Source organism: Pagrus pagrus (assembly GCF_965226575.1).
Source record: "Pagrus pagrus genome assembly, chromosome: 8".
Lineage (NCBI taxonomy): Eukaryota > Metazoa > Chordata > Actinopteri > Spariformes > Sparidae > Pagrus > Pagrus pagrus.
The window spans coordinates 21,096,037-21,116,968 of NC_140192.1; the positions used below are offsets into that span (position 1 = coordinate 21,096,037).

Consider the following 20,932-nt stretch of genomic DNA (forward strand, 5'->3'; position numbering starts at 1 on the left):
TGTAGTGAATGACTTCAGACACGAGGCTCGCTCTTTTCCTCTCTCTCTCTCCCTCACACACACACGCACACACACACACACACACACACACACACACACACGCACACACGCTCGAATAAAAATATTCATCCTGCTCTGCTTCCTCTCTGGGGCCTATCAGTTAAAGCCAGTTGTGTGTGTGTGTGAGTCTGTTGATGACACACACACACACACACACACACACACACATTGAAGGAGCACTGTGTAGTTTTGGAAAAGAAATTCAAACTCAGAATTTTTTATGTTTACAATAATTAAAACTCAGAAAAAAAATGTTTTTCCTTAAGTGAATACACAAGCAGAAGAAAATCAGTCCCCAGACAACTGTTTAACGCTATAAAGGTCGCATAACTTAAACGTCAGCACCACTAAGAGTTTAACTACACAATTACTACACATTTTCTATAAATTGTTAAGAGTAAAAAGTTAGAGTTAGAACAGTTCGTAAGTGACTACTTGTGAGTAGATGAGTCCGTGTTCACTGTGATGACGTTTAATGTTCGTGACGTCTATAGTCTCATTTAGCAACCGCCGTTTTTTAAGACACATAAGAGCTTTATAATTAAACTGTGGGACATTTAATGATGTATTTTCTGTCGTAGAACAAAACGAGTAAATATTTGCAGCGTGTTAACTGAAAACCAATACAAAAAGACGTTGAAATGAGGGAACCAGGTGTGCAAAAATGCTCACTGATATCCAGGTTTTAAGACTACAGACTACACCACTCTGTTAATCAGTGCCAGAGCCAAGTGGAAGTCAAAGCACTATATATATTTAATCATAACTGGAAGTGGAACTTTTTGCGACCTACATGTAAAGTTGAAACCACAATAATGAGAACAAACACGGCTGCTTCAACGGTCTTTTATAACTATTGCCAGAAAAAATAAAGCAACATAAAACCAGACAGCATTTTTTTTTCTTTATACAACTGATTATCATCGTAGTGTGCACTTAATACTGTAGCTTAGTCCCTTTACACACACACACAAATACACACACATTTACTCATTCAGCTCTCACTTTGCCGAGGAACCATTTCAGCACTGCATGTAGTGTGATCAGGACACAAAACATCCACACCAAATCAAAACATGGCGTGGGATTGTAAAAAAAAAAAAAAGGCAACATGGAAACAAGAAGACAAACTAAAGCAGGTTCAGTGGAATTCTCAGAGCATATTCAAGTAAACAAACGTAGCGTGATGAAGTGGACCCATTAAAGACGTAATGCACTGTTCACATTTGCTCGTTGTGGTAAAGCTATACACTCAAAGGGCATCATCTCAGGTCCCAAACAGTGTAACATGTCCCTCGTGGCTGCATCGTGTGGAGGTGGAATGTGCTTCCTAGCTTCTGCCAGCCGTCTGGTCTCTCCTCAGCAGGCCGGCCTCAGTATTCATCAATCACTCCGCATCAGCACGAGCTGGCCCTCGTAAAGTCCCAGGATCACTAAAGCGTGATCAAAACACATTCCACTTCCATCTTTCTGATCCCAGACGTTCCTGTCGGGAATGATAGAAGACGTGGGGCCAGCGGTGGAATCAAACAGAACAGGATAAATCTGTTGGCATCACAAACGCCTTCAAATGTCTTTAAATAACTCACTCGCACTCTCTCTTGTACACAAAAACAAAACTCATTGTTGCAGGCTCTTGTGCTAACTTTGTGTCACTGAATGTCTAATGCAGCTGTACACACTGTGGTGATGTGGTTGGCAGGCGGCGCAGCAGGGTGTGCTTATAAATCGAGGACAAAAATGTTGTTTCTGATGTCGCTATTGATACCAGCTGGCAGCATCATCTGATCCAGACCAAAAACAGTGTGTCATCACCTTCCCCGGACATATGAGGGGGATTCAACCAGCTTCCCTAAAACGGTTTATGAGCATGGCTCGTTATCAGTGTTCCTCAAGAGGCACAAACAAGAACAGCTTTGTTTTACAGAACTAATTTCCACACTGTGACACGCGCCTGGTGAGGAAAGATAAAAGTTTGAAATGTCACAGTATCACACGCAGAAGCCCTCGGCTAAACAGTTAAGGCAGGAAATTAGTGTGGAATAATACTACTAATAAAAAAAAGCTTATCTCAGTGCAGCTACTTACTGTATGTGTGGTAAATTCATATACACCCCGGGCACACACATAAAGCAATGACCTCGCTAGAATGACTGGAAATCATGCAAATAAATACAGTGAACTTAGTATGTTGAGGCACGATAAACACAGGATAGTGTCCTGTCCTGTCTATTTAGCATTTATAAGCGGTACATAAAGTTTAATAAATGGTTTATAACACATTAAAATGTAGTTATGAGCAGATATAAACGCTTATGAATTTATTTGTCCCCATAACGCCCATAAGCAGGGACGCAGTCACAGTTGAGGGTGCTAAGGGGTCAGTCGATATAAGTAACATGTATCTAATCGTTATTAACAATAATTCACAACAATTCGAGAACGTTTTGCACTACAGCAGATGGCAAACTAGCTTCTGCATCCATGCCTATAAATGGATAACAGCAGTGTAGAGGAAGTTTAAAGTGGCAGAAAAGGAAACACTCAAGTACCTCAAAATTGTACTTGAGAGTCGTGCTTGAGTAAATTGCATTGTTGGAAATTCTGACACAAAAATGTACATTTTTACTGCAAATGAATATCGGTCCTAAATATCAGGTGTCAGTTTCCTTGATTTCTAAGAATTGGTATCGGCCCTGAAAAAGCCACATCGATCGACCCCTAGATGTCATAATATCAAATATGTTTCGTTAGGAGAACTTATAATTGCAAACAAATACTATACGTTTTATAACACTTAACATGTCCCTTTAGTGTGTTATGAACCATGTTAAATTTTTGTATAATGCTTATAAATACTAAACAGGCACAAGATTAACACTGCTGAATGAACTTGGACACCTTAAACGACACTGTGTGCTACAAAGAATCTCTATAGTAATGTTAGTCATACTAGGAATTTCGAAAAACTACCTGTCTATCACAGCAGAAGTATTAACACACAAAATATGTCAATGGCACATAAAATTGTCTAATCACTCGTCTGTATTTTGTCATTTTGCAACATTTGCTGATGTTAAAGGAATAGTTTGACATTTTTGGGAAATACACTTGTTTTCTTTCTTGCCGAGTCATGAGAAGACAGATGTCTCTCATGTCTGTAGGCTGCAGGTGATAAACTTAGCTGAGCATAAAGACTGGAAAAAAAGAGGAAAACAGCGAACGTGGCTCGGTACAGAGGTAACAAATCTCTCTGCCAGCGTCAATAAAGCTGCTTAAAGGTGCACTATGTGAGAAAGTGATAGATTTTTTATGCCTTAACAAACTAAATAAACAAACTCTCTTTGTTTTCATGACTGAATAAGCTGAATAAACAAACTGAACTTAAAAAAGGACACAATTTCATACTGTTTCACTTTGTTTATATTTGGCGGACCCTGCCACCTTTCTAGCTTCAAACAGTGTTCTGGGGACCTTATTTTCCTCTGAGAACAGCTTGTTCATTCAGTTATTGAAAAGATATCATTACCTCTTACCTTACATTAAAATTCTGAGTTTGAATTTCTTCTCCAAAACTGCATAGTGCCCCTTTAACACGTTACATCTCGTTTGTTTCATTCCTACATACAACGAAGTATAAAAACTGCGGTCTTTTAGAGACTAGGTGGAGTCAGCTTTAGACAAAACGGTCTAGCAATTTCCTTGTTTCCGTTCTTTATGCTAAGCTAAGCTAAGCTAAGCTAACCAGTATCAATATTGTCTCGTCTAACTCTCTGCAACAAAGCGATAAATATATTTCCCAACAAGTTGAACTATAACTTTAAAGGACCAGTTTGTAAGAAAAACTGATTTTTGAGTCTCATTCCCACCTCATAAAAAACTGACGCTTTGGGATTGTAGGATGGGTCGGCTGCCATCCCGGGGCATCATTATTTGACAAGTTGGGAATGAGACTCAAAAATAAACTTCTCTTGGAAATAGGTCCTTTAATGTGACGCTGCATTGACCTATAAAAGTGTGTCTTCACCTCATCACATCTCTGCTGGTTTCCAAAAACATGAGCATATTTTCCCAACATTAAGTCCACAGGTGAGACACCATTTTCCCATCGGACCCTGGACAGAGGACGTGTAAGGCTCTCTGATCCAAGCAGAATTACACTCTCAATCAAAACACATTTTATCAAAAAAAAATGTTACGTGCTCTATGTGCCTAATGTGAGAAGCCTAAGTGCAAGATGGCAAATGCAGGCCTTAAAAATGCAAATACTCATGTTATGCAGTGTACTGTTCAACTCCATACAAATCAAATGAGTATTAGTCCACCTTGATAAATCTGTGAGTGAAAAACCTTCGTATGAGTGTGTTAGTGCTGCTTGACAAAATGTGTAGTGGTGTTGTAGCAATAGCATATTTCTGTACTTGAGAAGCAAACAGTCGCTCATGATCAGATGCTGATGTAGTAGCTGTCTGCAGCATCAGTCCGTCCTGATGACCAATTAGCCAGAAATCAACAATCAAAAGGCTCCGAAACATATTTGGCAACAACTCCTCAAACCTCAGTTTGACAAAGACACTGCCCGGAGGATTGGCCCATACAGAGAACTCATATCCTGGTCTCCTGCATCCAAACTCACAGGCACTTAATCCATTGAAATTGAGGCATCTGTATCGTACTGTAACATCTGGAAGACTTGGTGCAAAAAGGCTGCGTCTGTCTGAACTCCTTCCAGAGGGAATTTTCAGGGCTGTGGGGGAATTCCAGTATCACCGATGATTGGTTTGTTATTCTGTAGAAGCTGATGTTTTCCACAAAGTGTTCACAACCGACAAAAGAAAATACATTGTGACTATTTATATAAATGACTCGTCTAGAACGCTGAGATTCAGATTTGCAGGAATTCCCCCTTAACACCCTGAAAACTTGGTTAACTGTCGGAATATTTGCCAGGAAAAGCCAGGTCGAAGGCACTGAGACTTTGTTTTTCATGCTGCTCTTTCAGGCGTGAACTGAGGGCAAAGATGACCTACAGGATTTCATCGCTTGTCAGTTCATACTTGGTACACCAGCGTTACTTCTCGTCTAGTGTAACAGTAGATATACAGGCAAGCCCTTTGACTACAACTCTACACAAAGCATCTTCTATGCTGCGCCGGGAGGATGGAGTAGCTGCATGTGTCCAGCGAGGTTCTGGTCTGCCTTAAGTGTTGCTGAATACTGAGGATCGGCATGCAGCGTGACTGGGTGAGGCATGGGGGAGGGCGTCAGTGAGGTATAACAGTTGACTGTGGGGTTGCTGAGAGCTCAGGAGGGGCTTGCGTGGCTCCGATTGTGCTGCAGGTTAAGTCAGGTCTCAAAGTACTTGTAGATGGCAGTGACGTAAGTCATGACACTTTGCCAGTCCGGCCTCTCTGTGTGCACCATCTCATTTATGTCCTAGAACAGAGAAAAACACAGTTAAGGAGCCTCGCTCAAGTACTAGCATCCTCCTCAAGGTTGTGCACTGCAGTGCATTTGTTACACTGGTTACAACTCTCGATCGACCTCTGTGTTACATATAACCAGCCCATGCTGGACTATTTCTGGCTGAATGCAGTGACTTCCTGGAGTCCTGTCATCGCTCTGAGGAAGTCAAGGCGCTAGTTTTTGTACTGGAGGCAGAGCTAGGCTTGCTTTTCCCTCCTTTACCAGTCTCAATGCTCCGCTAAGCTAACCAGCAGCTGGCTGTAGACTGAGCAATGTCAGTGGTTGAAAAGCACATACATTACAAGTTAGGGGGAGCATATCAAAGTTGTTTTCCCTCACACCTCACACTAGGAATAAAACTTTTTCTGTTATTTACTTCAATCAAGTCATTTCAAATTGGTGTACAGCTTACCAAAGTGCATTTGATGCCCACACTCTCTGCAGCCTGGAAAGCTAAGGTGAAGTTTCTCCTCTGAGAAGAGAAAATCAAAGTCACACACAGTGAAACACACTCTAACAATAGTAATGATGCAGTGGTAATGATACAGTAATGATGGCTTAGATGTCAGGGCTTTCCTGGGAGCTCTACTTGCCTTCTCCTGGCTGGTGAGCTCCTGGTAGGGGATGTGGGCAGGCAGGTAGGTGTGGAGCACAGCGCAGAAGGCAAGGCCATCATTCCAGCTGCTGCTGAAGTTTGTGATATCAATGTTCTGAAAAACAAAGCGACAATCCCTGTAAACTTTGATTTAACTCGACAGAACATTTACAGTCCAGGACAAAAATCGATGGAAAACCAATTTCTGGGCCTCACCCGGGCTAACAGGATACAACATTTATCCCAGGCCGTGAATGTCACTGCAAGCCAAGGTGCATTACAGGCTTTCACCATCCCTTTCAACAGTAAATTCAGCAGTCACAGAGCCATTTAAAATGATTTAAGCACAAAGAAGATCCTTATCATATTTTCCACTATCACCTGCCCTCTGAGGGGATGACAACAATCATGTTTTTGTCCGACAGGTAATTACAAGATGTGTTAAATGTTGTGCACTTCCTGGAGAAGACCTGAGGTGCCATGGAGACCAAGAGAGGTAAACATCACTTCAATATGGCAACTGTTGATCGTCATTTTAGCACCACTCATTTCTAGGTCAATGCTTGGACATTTAATGTCTCAGCACAAGTTTACGTAAACAGTCTCCTTCAAACTGGACTAAACTGACAAGAAAAGTCCAGGGAAGAGACACACCTCAACTCAGGAGAGTTTAAGTTATAATCCTAAAGGTTTTCATGAAATCAAACCTTGTTTAGGATCGTACTAATCAGCTTTTTTGCCTGTTTTTTCCTATTTCCTAATTGTCAGCATCTTCTGACAACTAAAGAGTGTGAAATATTACAGGGAGCGATGAAACAAGGAGCCACCAGTGAGCTCTTGCATGAAGGCACTCTGACTAACATAACTGCTGTTATGTGGCAAACATGAGATCAGATTGAGGTTTCTCATGACATGATGGAAAAAGGCAGATTAGTAACTGACTTAAAACAATGCAAGTTTGTCAGTTTACTCTGTAACTGGTGTGGAGAGGAACGGAAAGATTTATGGCAGAAAAGCACAGGCTGTGCGCTCAGGATCGCTGAGATGAAACGTTTGTGCGCAGAGAGAAAAAACGCTGCATGTGCGTCTTGTCTCTATAACAAAAATATCTTGACAATCATGCTGTATGATGGGCGCTGCGCCTTTCCTCTGGGCGAGCGTCTGCGGCAGCTGGTTGCAGGACAGGAACCTACCTGATATCCCTCTGTCTTTTTCTGGCACCACTTTAGCAAAGCGTTTCTCTTAGAGCCTCCATATTCTCTGGCCAGTGCTGACAGCGGGTCCTTTCTCTCTTCTCTGAAACACAGAAGAGACATGTAAGCAAACACTCTGCTACTGCTTTATAAGATTTACAGAGTCAGTAGGGCAAAGCATGTTTGCTTAATGAGCTATGTAAGCTGTCAAGAGCTATAGACTTTGTCAAAGGAGACCAATCGCAACTACAGTATGAAGAGGTGATGTCACACCGGCAACCGGCAGACTGACAAGAATGAAAACAGAGACTTTAAAGTGTGAGCACAATTGTTGCTTATAGGCAAATAAACCATCCGAGTTTTACCAGTGAGTACAACATAAAGGTGCGTCAGTGCCCCTGGAGGTAGTACCTTAGGCGGCTGCGTGCTGTGGGGGTGATGGAGGCGGTGGGGGAGGACGATGACAGGGAGAGCGGAGAGGAGGCAGCACTCATAGCCATCAGGGAGGTGGAGGAGGCTCCGTCTGAAGCTGACATGTCCCTCTTTATCTCCTCACTGCTCCGCCGGGACACTGTTCAGGACAGCAGAGACGATTATAGACTCCATTCTTTGGTAACACACTAAGTTTGTAGAACTTAACGAGCATCTCTAACCTGAAATCGACTTAGTGGAGTCCATGTTGGAGACCCTCTGGAGGGCAGACGGAGGCCGGCTAGCTGAGGTTCCCCTGAGAAGGTGCTCAGCTGCGGATACATCACAGTATTTACATCACATACAGTACGAGTGTTTCTATAAGGGGCTTCCTCTGACGTAACAGGGTCAGTAAAGAGCCACATTCCAGACCCTCGCAGTTCAGGGAATACCGGCAAATGAGGCTGCCTCGTCCGGCAGGAAAACAATAAATCAGAGAAAAATAAATGGAACGATGGAGGCTATGGTCAGATCTGCACGTTCACATGAAACACTTGAACTCATTACTGGTGAGAATGAACTGAGGGAAATTCTACAGTATGTGGTGGCTCATTATTTCCCTCTTATCGTCCACTCGAGTGTTTTGATTAGCTTAAACATGATGTCAACATACAGTTGAGTAGAACTAACTCTGAGCTCCAGGGTCTCATGAGAGAGGGCATAGCCTACTCCAGTTAATCATTAAGATGTGATGTAGAGGACAAAGTACTCTGGCCTTTGTGACCCATATTTCACAGTACATTATTCTGCCATTTTACAGATTTATATCTGCATTTCAGAGAGTACTGTTGTGAAGGCTGCCTCACCTGGCATGCTGATGTCTGTGTAGCTGGGCCTCTTATCACTGAGGGAGGAGAGTGGCTTGGCTGCTGACATAGACCCACTTATGGAGTGTCTCTGAAATGACAGAGCAAAAACAACTTTATTCACTTATGGAAAATATAAATATTTCTGAGTTTATGTTGTTACCTCATTAATATTATAAATAAATCTTCTCCAAAACAACATAGTGCCCCTTTAATAAGAAAAGTGCAATAAACCAAAAAGTTCAAACAAAATCAAGTATTTTTTTGAGAGACAGTTTTCTTTTATTGGTTTAGACAATTCTCCCACTTCTTAAACTAGGAGTACAAACTGAATCTGAAAAATGCATCGTCACAAAGCTGAAAACCTTAAGCTCATTAAAAGCTGACATTTTGAAAATATTAGATTTTCACAGGACAGCAACAAACTGGAATGAGTATGATGAGTATATGAGTATGATTAATCCTGGTTATTTCTAAAGATGCGCGATATATTGTATATCAGGTCGATAATTTATCAGAAAATCTTATTATGAGCTATTCATAAACTACAGGTTATATGCTTCTTTTTAAAATACTAAAATATAAACTTTTTGGTTATCTTATCAGCTTAAAAAAACAATCCTTTTTATTTAACCTAGAAGTTATATTATACCATCTATAATGTATGTTCATAGTGTTAATAACAAAATTAATGTTTACTGTGTTCAGTATCTTATATGATTTTTGATGCTGTCCAGTGAAGACTACTTTTCACTTTGTGGATAAATATTTTTGGAGTTTTTGTCTTATTTATATTGTTTATATTGTTCCTAATGCTATTTTATTTATATTTTCTACTTATTACTAATTGATGCTCTCTATTTTTGCTTTCTCCTTTGCTGCTGAAATAATGCAAATTTCCCCGTTGTGGGACTAATAAAGGATTATCGTATCGTATTGTGTGTTAATTAAGTTCCTAACCAACTACTTAACAGTGTGAAATGGTAAGATGCAGTGACAAAGTAAAGTAACATATTCATACAAAGCCTTTCCTCCTGTACCTGTATGGGTGAGACAGCAGCTGCTGGGGGCGTCTTCATGGGACTGGGGCTGAGGGGGGTGCGTGGTATCGGGGTAGCTGAAGCTGTTGGAGTCACGGAGGCACCATTGGTAGGTGGACCTGTGTTAAGAGTGAGAAGGAACCAACACATGAAGCTCAGTGTAGACCTGCTTCACACACTTGAACAAATACACTCCTTATGTCAAGGACTGTTTGGGGGTCTTGTCGTAAAAGTTCCTTCTGTATGGATAAATGCTGGAATTTATGTAATTAATTATCTTACTGCAAAATAAATAGAATAAACACAAGTTTTCTTTGATAATCTAATCAAAAACTTAAATAGTATTGTTGAAGTAGTATTGTTGTATTGTTTGAAAGCTGATTCAGACCTAAATCAAGAAGCATCTTGACAAATGACTAAACTTTTGTTGCATTGTCATCATTTGGGAATATAGTATAGTATAGTATAGCAATATTATTAGGACAAGCAGCAACATGTAAAAGTGAGAAATTGTGGTTTATGGTACCTTGTGAGGCACTGTCGAAGCTCTTGATGAGTGTTTTGACGGTGGGTGAGGGCTCCGAGGAGGTGGAGGATCGGCGGCTGAGACCCATCCCCTGTCTGAGCGCAGCCAGGTCCCTCTCCACTGCATTCATGTAGTTATACACTCTGCCTCTCTCCTCGTCCTGCCTGGAATACAAACAGTGCTTAACTTAGCATGTACACCCAGAGCTCCAACACTGTCTGTTTCTGCACACTGGTTTGAGAAGGACTCACATTGTAGGAACAATTAAGGTGAAATCGTAATTGAAAAGAACCCATTTATCATTTGGTCTGCAAAGGAAGTTTATCAATTGTGGGATTCATCAAAGATAAATGAATGTAAACACTGCCACAGAGCATTCAGAATCATAATCAGATTAAATCTTCCCTGATTTTGTTTACAAACAGAAGAAGGACGATGTCAGCGTGACCGTTGGGGCTCTCTGTGAGTCTCTTACTTGCGGCTCTTGACCTCGTCCAGCTCTTTGCTCAGTTTCTCGTTCTTCTCCTGGGCTTCCTGTAGCCGGCGCCGCAGATCTCCAATTTCTTCCTGTGCTTCGGACTTGATGTCATTAGCAATGACAACAGCTGTCTGCAGATCAGCCTGGAACTGACGCCACTCCATCGACTCTTCCTGCACAAACACACAGCAGAGTTGAACATTACTTAGACTAAATGATACACTGGATTAGTTAAGCACTATTAATGATTTTTGTTTGGCCACTGGGCATTCGAACAAGCTGCAACATCTCACATGTGGTGAATGTGTTTGCAAACAGCACCCAGAAGACACGGAGAGACATAAGCATTAATTTAGAAGTGAAAAATCCAGGTCTTTTGATGTGGGGTTGTAGGTACTTATCCCTTGTCAGCGTATTACCAGCAGTAAATGACTGTCAGCTCTCCCCCTGTGTGGAGAAGCAGCGCGTAGCACCGACAGGGAAGCAGAGCATTGTACTGCTTAATGTCATCAACAGCAAAGCGTAAGTGTGTGCAACATCTCGAACATTTTTGGCACTTTACATTGCTGTCAGACAGCCCTTTCCTTTGGCACAACATTCCTTCAAACGTATCATCAGGTGATGGTCAGGTGATAATTCTCTGTGAGTTTGTCATTACAGGCAACAAGCAACTTACCCTCAGTCTGCGGTGGAGAATCTTAATCTCTCTCTCCATGTCATGCTTCTGGTCCTGCAGCTTCTTCACAGAGTCTGAAATAGGAGGTAAATACATACTGGTGGTATTAATGCCAACAGGCCACAAAACAGACTGACTCAACACCTCACATATCTTACTACTATTACAAAAAGTTTGACAAACACTCGATGGTAAGTTGTCTATCACACCAGCTATAAACACAAAGATCTTACTCTCGAGGTCAGTGATGATGAGGTTGTCGTGGAGTTTAAGGGCTCGGTGCTGCTCCACCTCATCCTCCAGCTCAAAGATGGTTTCCTTCATGTCTGCGATCTCAGTCTCTTTCTCCTGCAGATCCATGCGCTGCTTCTCCAGAGCGCGCTCCTGCTCGGCCATCTGCTGCTGCACCTGCCCCTGGAAGTCCCTGTATTCCCTGTCCAGCTGCACACACAGGAAGAGGATTAACCTTCATTTCATTAACAAGCTAGCAGCTAATTAGCTGACTAATGTGCACCAGTAGCGTCATACTGTTTTTATTGATAGAGATATATTGGGTAACACGTCCTGACTGCACATCTGCACAGTAGTCTTCTGCCTAGTGTTGTGGAACATGGACCACTTATTGCTGAAAGGTAAGACTCTGGAGACTTTTGTTTTCAAAGTCAAATCTGGCTCTTCTCCATAGTAAAAGAGGAACTCATTTTGGTGCCCCAAAAACTCTATGCTCCAGTTCTGGCACCCTAGATTGAAGTTTAGGTCAAACACATTAATTTAGCATCTTATGGTTTCAGGATATTTATGCCCTGCTTGGTTTGACATCTCAGAGTCTCTCACAACTTTTAACTTACCTTACTGAAAGTCTCCTGCAGTCGGGTGAGGTCACTGTGTGCTTGTTCCAGGTCCTCCTGCAACTTCGCCGCCTTAGCCTCAGCCTCTTCCTTCCCCAGACGGACTCCTTCCAGCAGCTGGCAGATGTCATTTTTGTCCCCCGCGGTGTGAAGAGAGTACAGCTCGGCCACCCTCTGCCTCTCCTGTTCCAGCTGGGCTCTGCAGCGGTTCAGCTCCGCCTGGTCGCTGCTCACAGCTGCCTTGTACTCTTCAACTGCAGCCGCCATGGCAACTCGGCCCTGTCTCTCTGACTCCATGATGCGTTCCATCTGGTGGTTCCTCTCCTTCAGTGCTCCGATCATCTCCTGGGCCTCAGCATTGTCCTGCTCAGCCATCTTCAGTGTGTTGGACAGATGTTGTTGGACCCCCAGCAGCTGCTCTCTCTCAAAGCGGGCATTGTCTGCCAGGTCTGAGTAACGCTGCTCCAGCTCCATGTAGCGGCCACTCTTGATGTCCTCCTCCAACACGTACGATATGTGATGCTCATCGAGCAGAGAGCGCAGGTACTCAATCTGTCGGCCGTACAGCTCCAGCTTGTCGCTCTGCTGGCACAGGGAGTCCATGAGGATCACCTTCTCTTCACCTAGCCGTTCGTTCTCTCCGTTCAGCTCCTGAGTGATTTGCTGCAGGTCGGCCAGCTCCTGTAGCGTGGCCTGGAGCTCCTCAGCAGTGCTGTGGTGGTTCTCCTCCATCTGGTGGATGCGTTCTGTCAGACAGGCCACCGACACCTCGCTGGCGTTGCCGCTGCTGCCCCTCCGCGAGCGCTCCCTGCTAGGCGCACATTCCGACTCAGATGATGACGAAGCTCCGGAGGGGGCGTCCAAAGCATCATCACTAGAGGTGACGGCCTGGTAGACTTCGCTGGATTCACTGTCGAGGTTGTCTGCTGAGCCTCCGTGCTGGTGTCCTGTGAGCAGATCCTCCAAAGAGCCGGGGGCAGAGCCTTCCACTGAGGAGGTCAGTGTGCCTGTTCCTCCACCATCACTCTGCCCGCTGCCTGCTGCCAGGTCCGGGCTCAGGGAGGCGTAGTTGAACAGCTTGTCAGAGCCATCCAGCCTCTGCTCCAGAGAGAAGCCCAGCGCATTGAGCCGATCTTTCAGCATCCGGTTCTCACTCTTCAGCAGGTTGAGCTCCTCTCTGATGGCCTGGTTCTGCTCTTGTAAGAGAATCAGAGTGGACTCCACGTCAGCTGCTGTGATGGCTGAAACGTGGGGCTTCTCCTCCTCCCCAGCTTCTTCCTGCGGCGGTGCTTCCTGTCCTCCCAAACCAAGCTGGGCCCTCATGTCTCTCAGCTCACTGCGGAGGTGGAGGATCTCCACATCTTTGCTTTTCGCCAAACCCAACAGGTCTTTTACTTTGGCCTCCAGAGCCACCTTATCACTGATCTGACCATCTGATTTAGACTTGCTCATACGACCCTCAGATTCTGTAAGGATCTGGCTGCGAGATCGCTTCCCTGCAGCCACATCGCCCGCTACAGTCCCAGACACCGATTGCTTCTTATTGGCTGAGGTCCTTGATGTCCGGAGACGGTCTCGTGATGAATTTGGCTCTTTAGAAACCGAAGATGTCGTACGCTTAGATGAAGTACCTGGTGATAGAGAAAAGGGTCATCCTTACATTTCCAGAAATGCAACATTCAAACAGAGCAAAGAAAAATGTAAACAGGGAACATTAGACGTACCTGACGTTGTCTTTGGCTTGCTATCTAGGTTGCTAGCTGTTGTCCCAATGGAGGCAGTCCTCTTGGTCTTGCTGACAGCATTACTTGATGCAGGGTTCCCTCCAGCCATAGCTGCTAAAAGGTCATCATTGCTTTTCACCTGGAAGTACAAAATCCAATAAATTCACAACAATAAAATCAACTTGATCAGCTCTAGTTGGTCCATCACGTGTTGAGTCTTACCTTCGACAGAGCTGCTGTGGAGCTGGTCTTGGCTGTAGGCTTTCCGGTCCCAGCGGTAGCCACGGCCTCTGCCTTCCCTCGATCTCCGCTTCCCTTACCCACCGCTGGTCGGACCGACTTCTTCATACTGAGCTCTCTGACGCCGATACATTTAAAGCTCAATCTGTGCACAAAGGAGGGAGGAGAAAGGTAACATATGTCAGTGCGCAGAGTGATAGCTCCAGTTTTCCATGGAAGAGGAATTCTTTCCACAGACGTTATTCCCAAAACACTGAGACCACACTGAACAGCAGAGCACTTCTAGAAAACGTGCTTCTCTCCGTCTGTCTCTGTAATTTAAAGTTTGTTCTCGATAGTTGGCGTTTGGGAGGGAGTGGATAATTTCACTGATTCCCCTAATCCCTATAATGATACGTTCACACAGATTACGCAGTTTTAAAATGTTTATTTATATTCACATCATGACACATGGACACTTGTGTGGTACTTGCAATTTAAATAATTGTGTCCTCACTGCAGTTACATTTGGTAGCTGTTAAGACAGCTGCAGGGGACCACCCCAGATACAGGAATGTAGGATAAACACTGAAATAGAGGCTTTCAAAGGCCGACCAGTATCTCCACTAGATGGCTCTCATGTGTTGCTGATTCAGAGTTTCACATCTCTGTCAGACACTGATAGAGGAGTATTGACTGAAGAGTTTAAAGTTGAACTATGTACTGAAGAAATTATAACTCAGAATTTTTATATTTACAATATCAATGAGGTAATAATATAAACTCTGTGTCAAGGGACGATCTGTATGTGTTTGCTCGTATTGAAGGGGAGTTCCTGACTTATGAAATGTCACATACTGTCTTTTCTATGAAATATGACCGAGGTTCATCCTTCACAAAAACAGACTTCAATCTAATACATGTGTCCTTTTAAGGAATAAATTATTCCCAGCATTCTCACTATGAATAAATGGGCCTGTGGGGTTAACTTACTTTTCATTTTCATGCTTTTTCAGAGACTTTAAAACTCTGACAAGAAACGACTTCTGGGTGAATTACTAAATACTGTCAGCAGCTTTAAAAAGGGGCACGTTGAAGTTTTTGGAGAAGAAATTCAAACTCAGAATTTTAATATTTACAATATTAATTAGGTAATAATACAAACTCAGAAATATTTATTTTTCCCATAACTGAATAAACAAGCTGTTCTCAGAGGAAAATAAGGTCCCAGAACACTGTCTGAAGCTAGAAAGGTGGAGGGGTCGGCCACATATAAACAAAGTAAAACAGTATGAAACTGTGTTGTCCTTTAAAAGCTGTTTGTTTATTCTGTTTATTCAGTCATGAAAATGAGGAGTTTGTTTATTTAGACGTAAAAAATATCTTTCTCTTCTGATTAAAATATGTTCCCCAAAATTATATAGTGCACCTTCAATCACTGTGTTTGCAGCTTTCTGTATATATTTATTTGTGGGAAGAATGTGCTTACAATCCTCAATCAACTCCCCAGCACAAACAAATCAAACAGATCTGCAGGACAGGATTTTTCTAGCATTATGTAGAATAATCTTCAAGCCCAAAAAAGGGAAAAGTAGATTCCTTCACAGATCAAAGTGAAATATTTTGTGAGGCCGCAGTTACAAAGTGTTACCGGGCAACCGATGTCTGATGCGCTAGATTTCATCTTGCACTGCCAAGAAATCATTTCATGCCATGTTTGTACTCATCACAATTGCTCTATTTAAACAACTTGACAACCCAGAAAATATTCAAAATAACAATTTAATGGGGGCAAATTCTTGAGTGTAATTTGCTGTGCTGCATTTCGAACTGTGTATTGGATTAATCCTAAAATTGTTTCATATGAGGCACCTAGAACTGTGATGAAGTTAATAAACGGTGTTCATTTGGCAGCGACCAAGGTGTCGAAACTGGCTGCGACCACATCAGAAAGGCTTGTGTAAAACACAGAAAGGCTTTATTCAGTACCGTTCACATGTTGCGTGCAGGTCTGAAGCAAACCTGACTTGTTGCCACGATAGCAAGAAAAGTGATTTGGGACACAGCTGGAGACAAAGAGTAAGTACTTTAGCACAGACTTGGATGACTTGGAGCTCTTTTTGCCCTAAGGCTCTTAAGAGGAAAAATTGAGCTGAAGTTATTTACTGTTCACAGGAAATCCAGCTACAATCCATCTCTGAGTCAGACATCTGTTGTTTTCTTGAGTGCAAGTTTGTTGTTTGGATATGGAAATAAAGAGAGTTAAATATCAGCAGGAAATCAAACTTTAAATAGAACAGTGTGAGAAGCTGGTAAAAGGAGCATAAATGTTTGGACAAACCACTGCCTGAAACCTTTCCTTGAATCTAAGCTAAATAAATACACACAACCAGGATGAAATAATATTTAAAAATCTGATGCAGCTGGAGCAGAGCGAGATCTGTACACAATAGCTCAAATCTGATCTTGATACACCCAAAGAATCCAAAATAACCTGTTACTAAACCACAAGTGCACATTATTCAAAAGCAGATACGTTTCTAATAGATTTCAGCTGTTTCTTTGGTACAGGTGTTCCTTTAAATCCGTCATGTTGCACAAAATCTTCCACTTCGAGCGCACTGAGACCTGAAGGTGGTTCATTTTATCCCCACAGAGACAATATTTTTTGGCTTACTTATTATTTCTGTCAGCCTAGCCTTGGCCTCCAGTGACACAAAGCGAGAAGTGTTTAGCTACATGTAATTCATATGACCAAACCACAAAAACACTGCCCTTTACGAAGAGTCATGAGGAGTTTGACTGGACTTGGGAGATAAAAATGTGTATTTGTCAAGTTGCATAACAAGCTTACAAAAACTGTTGTTCTTGTTAAATTGCTATTTACAGCCACAGAATACGTGTCACATACCATCAGACCACCAGATGGTTATGCGCAAGTTTACAAAGAGCCGCAAGCAAACAAAAGAAACAATCTTCCCTGCCTCATGTGGAGGAAATGGCAAATAATGTGTCTCAGCTGGTTCGACTACTTTTTCTGTGCATCCACAGCCCCACAGGCCTCACCTTATTTGGAAGCTTCTTCATTACATGGCCATACTTTGCAGACATGAGAAAATACACAATCTCACAGTTCAGGCTACAGGTTGCCCAGACCTTTAGAAAAAAATTGTTTGGAAAGCTTTTGCTGTCTTCTCGTGTCTTCTCATTTTTAACGCAAACCTTTTTGGCACATAAAACAAAGATTATTAAGTTCATCAGCACCACTGCAGCTGCTGGACTAATATTGGACTATGCCATGCCAGCAAGTAAGAAACATCTCCAGCTGAAAATACAGGACAATCAATATGACTCAGCTGGTTGGAGAATATATCCTGACCCTTCCCAACCATACCTGTCTTTGCACAGCTGACTTTATCCTGCCTGTGTACGCCATAACACACGTGTTTTTCAGGGCATTTACCCTGAGTACTGACATGTGTGCTCAACAACTAGCCAGCTTTCTGAATAGCTGAATGTGTGTCAAAGCAGATGTCTGAAGCGGTGAGCTGCGAGCTGGAGTTCAGCTCTTTTCATTGGATCTGAATAGATATGGGATCGCCGGCTGGGGACCAAAAGTGCAGCTAAATGGGGCAGCTGCCTTTTCTTTCACTCTCTGACTTTGTGAAACTAGTGCAGAGATATTTCAGTGTGTATCATTTTAATGACTCTCACAACATTAATTCTATATTAATTCATATCACACAAAGTTACATTTTTCCTGCTTATAAAACTAACCGCTTTTATTCCATCTGCAATTTGTCTTTTAAATTCTCTGGAGATGTTTTCATTGATTTTACTGTTTTTTATTCATTAACATTTTCTATTTATTATAGATTATTTTATTCCACTGAACTCCTTGGCATGTTTTATTGTATTATTCTCTTATCTTTTTATTAATTAGTCATCTATTTTTGTGTCTACATGTTACTGTATGTTTTAGTATGTGTGCAAGGCAAGCTGTTCCCCCTGTGGGATTAATAAAGTTGTCTGAATCTGACATACAACAACATTGGGCTGATTGTCCACGACATCATGATATATTCTTGCTTAAATATAGCTAAAATCTTATAAACATTACACAGAAATGAGCCCATGGGTTTGTACACCAATAGCAGACATTCTTCTTAAGAATTTGTCAAGGTGTTTCTTTGACAACTGCATTAATCTTCCGAGGAGGAAGAGTAATTACAAATATAATCAACCACAAGGATGTGATCATGTCAAATCTAATAATTTTGCCAATGTAATGTAGAAATTAGGGGTCGACCGATATGGCATTTGTAGGGCTGAAACCGATTATTAGAAATCAAGGAGACTGAAAAACGATATTTGGAACCGATATTCATTTGCAGTCCGATAATCAAAAAATGCTGAATATCGGCCCAGATAATCGGCCATCGCCGATAATCGCTCTAGCCCTGGTAGAAATATCCATCTCTGTTCATCAGCTGCTATGAGAGGGAGGAGATTGTCAACAGAACGATTTACATGTGCAAAACACACTCTGTGCTGCTCCTCACGAGGCTACAATCCAGTAACACTTGTCCTGATTCAAATTAAAAAGAGCTACAGTATTTGATTTCAGTGTAAATGAATCCGATGGATCTGATCCAAGGCTGACCGACGGAACAAGTGCGTGTAGTGTTCCTTCACAGACAGCTGAACAAAGCACGAGACCGCGACAGAGGACGCAGAAGAAACAGCCTGCGAGGAGAAAGAGGTGGGGGTAGCAGATTTCTAGTAACTCATTAATACCCCTTCCCTGCTCTCCTTCCTTATTCATGCTTTAACTGCGGGGAGGCACTTCCTTCCCATAACATTAGCTTCCTGTGGTGGCGTCTCCAGTAAAAACCCTACAAGGGGTGACTGTGTGTGCAAGGACAAGCAGGCACCAGTCTGCCTGAAACAGAGCAGACACTGTCAAACTCTGAATTACATTTGCTGATATATACCTCACTATTAATACACAAGACAGGAACACAAAAGCTATTGTTATTATGTAGCTTTCAGTAATTATGTCAATTTCAGTATTTCTACTACTACTACTACTACTACGCTGACAATTGCAGAAACAAGACCAACCACAGCTGCAATATCTAAGTAAAAGATTTATTGAGCTATGGCGTGTTTGGAAGTCATCACTCACCTTCCACTTCAATAAACACACTATGTGGAAGAGTTATCATGCCCAGAATAGTGAATAAAGTGAATCAAGTTTATCTAATTTAATCAAACTAAGCACGAGTTTGGTCCTGGCAGAAGAGTTTGTCTTGGAACTACATTTCTTCCTTCGCTTGGCGGCAAAGTTTCCAAGACTGGAGGTTTTCCCACAAAAAAAACTTTTCTAAAAATCAAACCTCTGATCTGGCACAGCCGAGAAGGAATATCTCATAAATATATCTCCTGGGCATTGATTTAAGGAGTGGGCTGTGACATATTGCTCTTTGCAAAATCTTTCCAGGAAAGTTAGGAAACATCTGTGGTCATCCTTGTTTGAATAGAAAGAGGATGATTTAGTGAAGATTACGTTTTGGGCCGACCAAAAGCCACTGACAAGCTGCAACATCAGTTTGCTGTTGACTCTTCTGGGGGGATGGCAAATTTACATTGTTCTGGGCTACACCTACATTAGCAGCACCACGGCTAGCATTTGTCCAAACAGTGTGTCATTAAACTACACAACCACACACTTTTCCAACCAAACCGTTTGAGTAAAGCCAGCTACCAGACTCTATGAAGTAAACAAATGTTGTTATTATCATTAAAGAGACCAAATGGCAACTTTAAACCCAGGAGATAACCCAGCTAGCTAGCTAGTTAGCTACAAGGTCAGGAACGCAGGGAATCTCTGTAATTTGACTTCCTGTTTGGACTTTCACAACAAAGGCACCGCTAGACACGTAAGCACAACCCGGCAAGAAAAACATTGCTGGAATTAAACGTAGATCTAATCTACATCTAAAATAGCTATGGAAAAAGCTTAATGCAGCAATATATGTCTTAAACACAGTTAATATTAATGCACATAAGACTGTGAATGACACAGAAGCCATGTCAACACATCGTGAAGACTTATTTTGAAATAATTCATAGCACACCTCCATGTTGTTTTTTCTAGCTTGACAGATGGCAGAAAAAAAAAATCTGTTTTCAGGGCTAAAACAATAATTATCATGCTGTTTCAAACAAACACAATGAACAGCGTGGGCCTGTGGAGTTAATGTAACTTCAGAGTTGTTTGGTGCATTTCTTTTCAGTCAGTTAATTCATCTCAGCTTAGAAAAGCTAAGGTTGCTAATGCTAGCGTTTGGCTAACAATGTTAGCATAGCCGGCAAAAGACAGCGCTCTGTCAGTAAACTGTTAAAACACTCATACCTGAGGTTCTCCTGATTTTGCCGTTTGACAGGTTGACATATGTCCGATGGATGTTCATTTGCGGGCGCTCACAGTTCACTAGTCCTCAACTTGAGACGGCAGGCAGGCAGACAGCATCGGTTTCGGATGTCAGCCCCTTTCTGCTGGCAGCAGCCGGATGATCCTCTGTCCCCTCCTCTGGTTGCATCATCTCAGCATCCCCCCTCTGCACAGGAGGCACCGTTTACTGCCTTCAGGGTGGGTAAATGTTAGTGTCTCAAAATGAGTCCTGGGGCTGGACCAGAAGTGTGCAGAGCTTCTCCTAAAGCAAGTCTACATCTACAGTCAGAGTGGAGGAAATGGGCACATATTGTCCAAGACACTGGGTAAACACGAGTGTCTGCAGGTAAGAGTGTGTTCCTTCATCATTTAC

At 42.4% G+C, this 20,932-nt stretch overlaps 1 protein-coding gene across 1 annotated transcript; it reads right to left on the reverse strand.

Moving 5' to 3' along the window:
• Positions 1-892: 892 nt before the first annotated feature.
• Positions 893-20,710, reverse strand: specc1la (sperm antigen with calponin homology and coiled-coil domains 1-like a). Its single transcript, XM_084359236.1, has 16 exons — positions 20,521-20,710; positions 14,106-14,268; positions 13,884-14,022; positions 12,160-13,790; positions 11,545-11,752; positions 11,312-11,385; positions 10,633-10,808; positions 10,158-10,321; positions 9,632-9,750; positions 8,592-8,682; positions 7,968-8,057; positions 7,726-7,885; positions 7,315-7,417; positions 6,120-6,236; positions 5,939-5,998; positions 893-5,496 (listed from the first exon to the last, which is right to left on the reverse strand). Exons 2-16 carry the CDS (start codon positions 14,229-14,231, stop codon positions 5,407-5,409), a joined length of 3,348 nt encoding a protein of 1,115 aa, XP_084215362.1. The 5' UTR covers positions 14,232-14,268; positions 20,521-20,710; the 3' UTR covers positions 893-5,406.
• Positions 20,711-20,932: the final 222 nt, after the last annotated feature.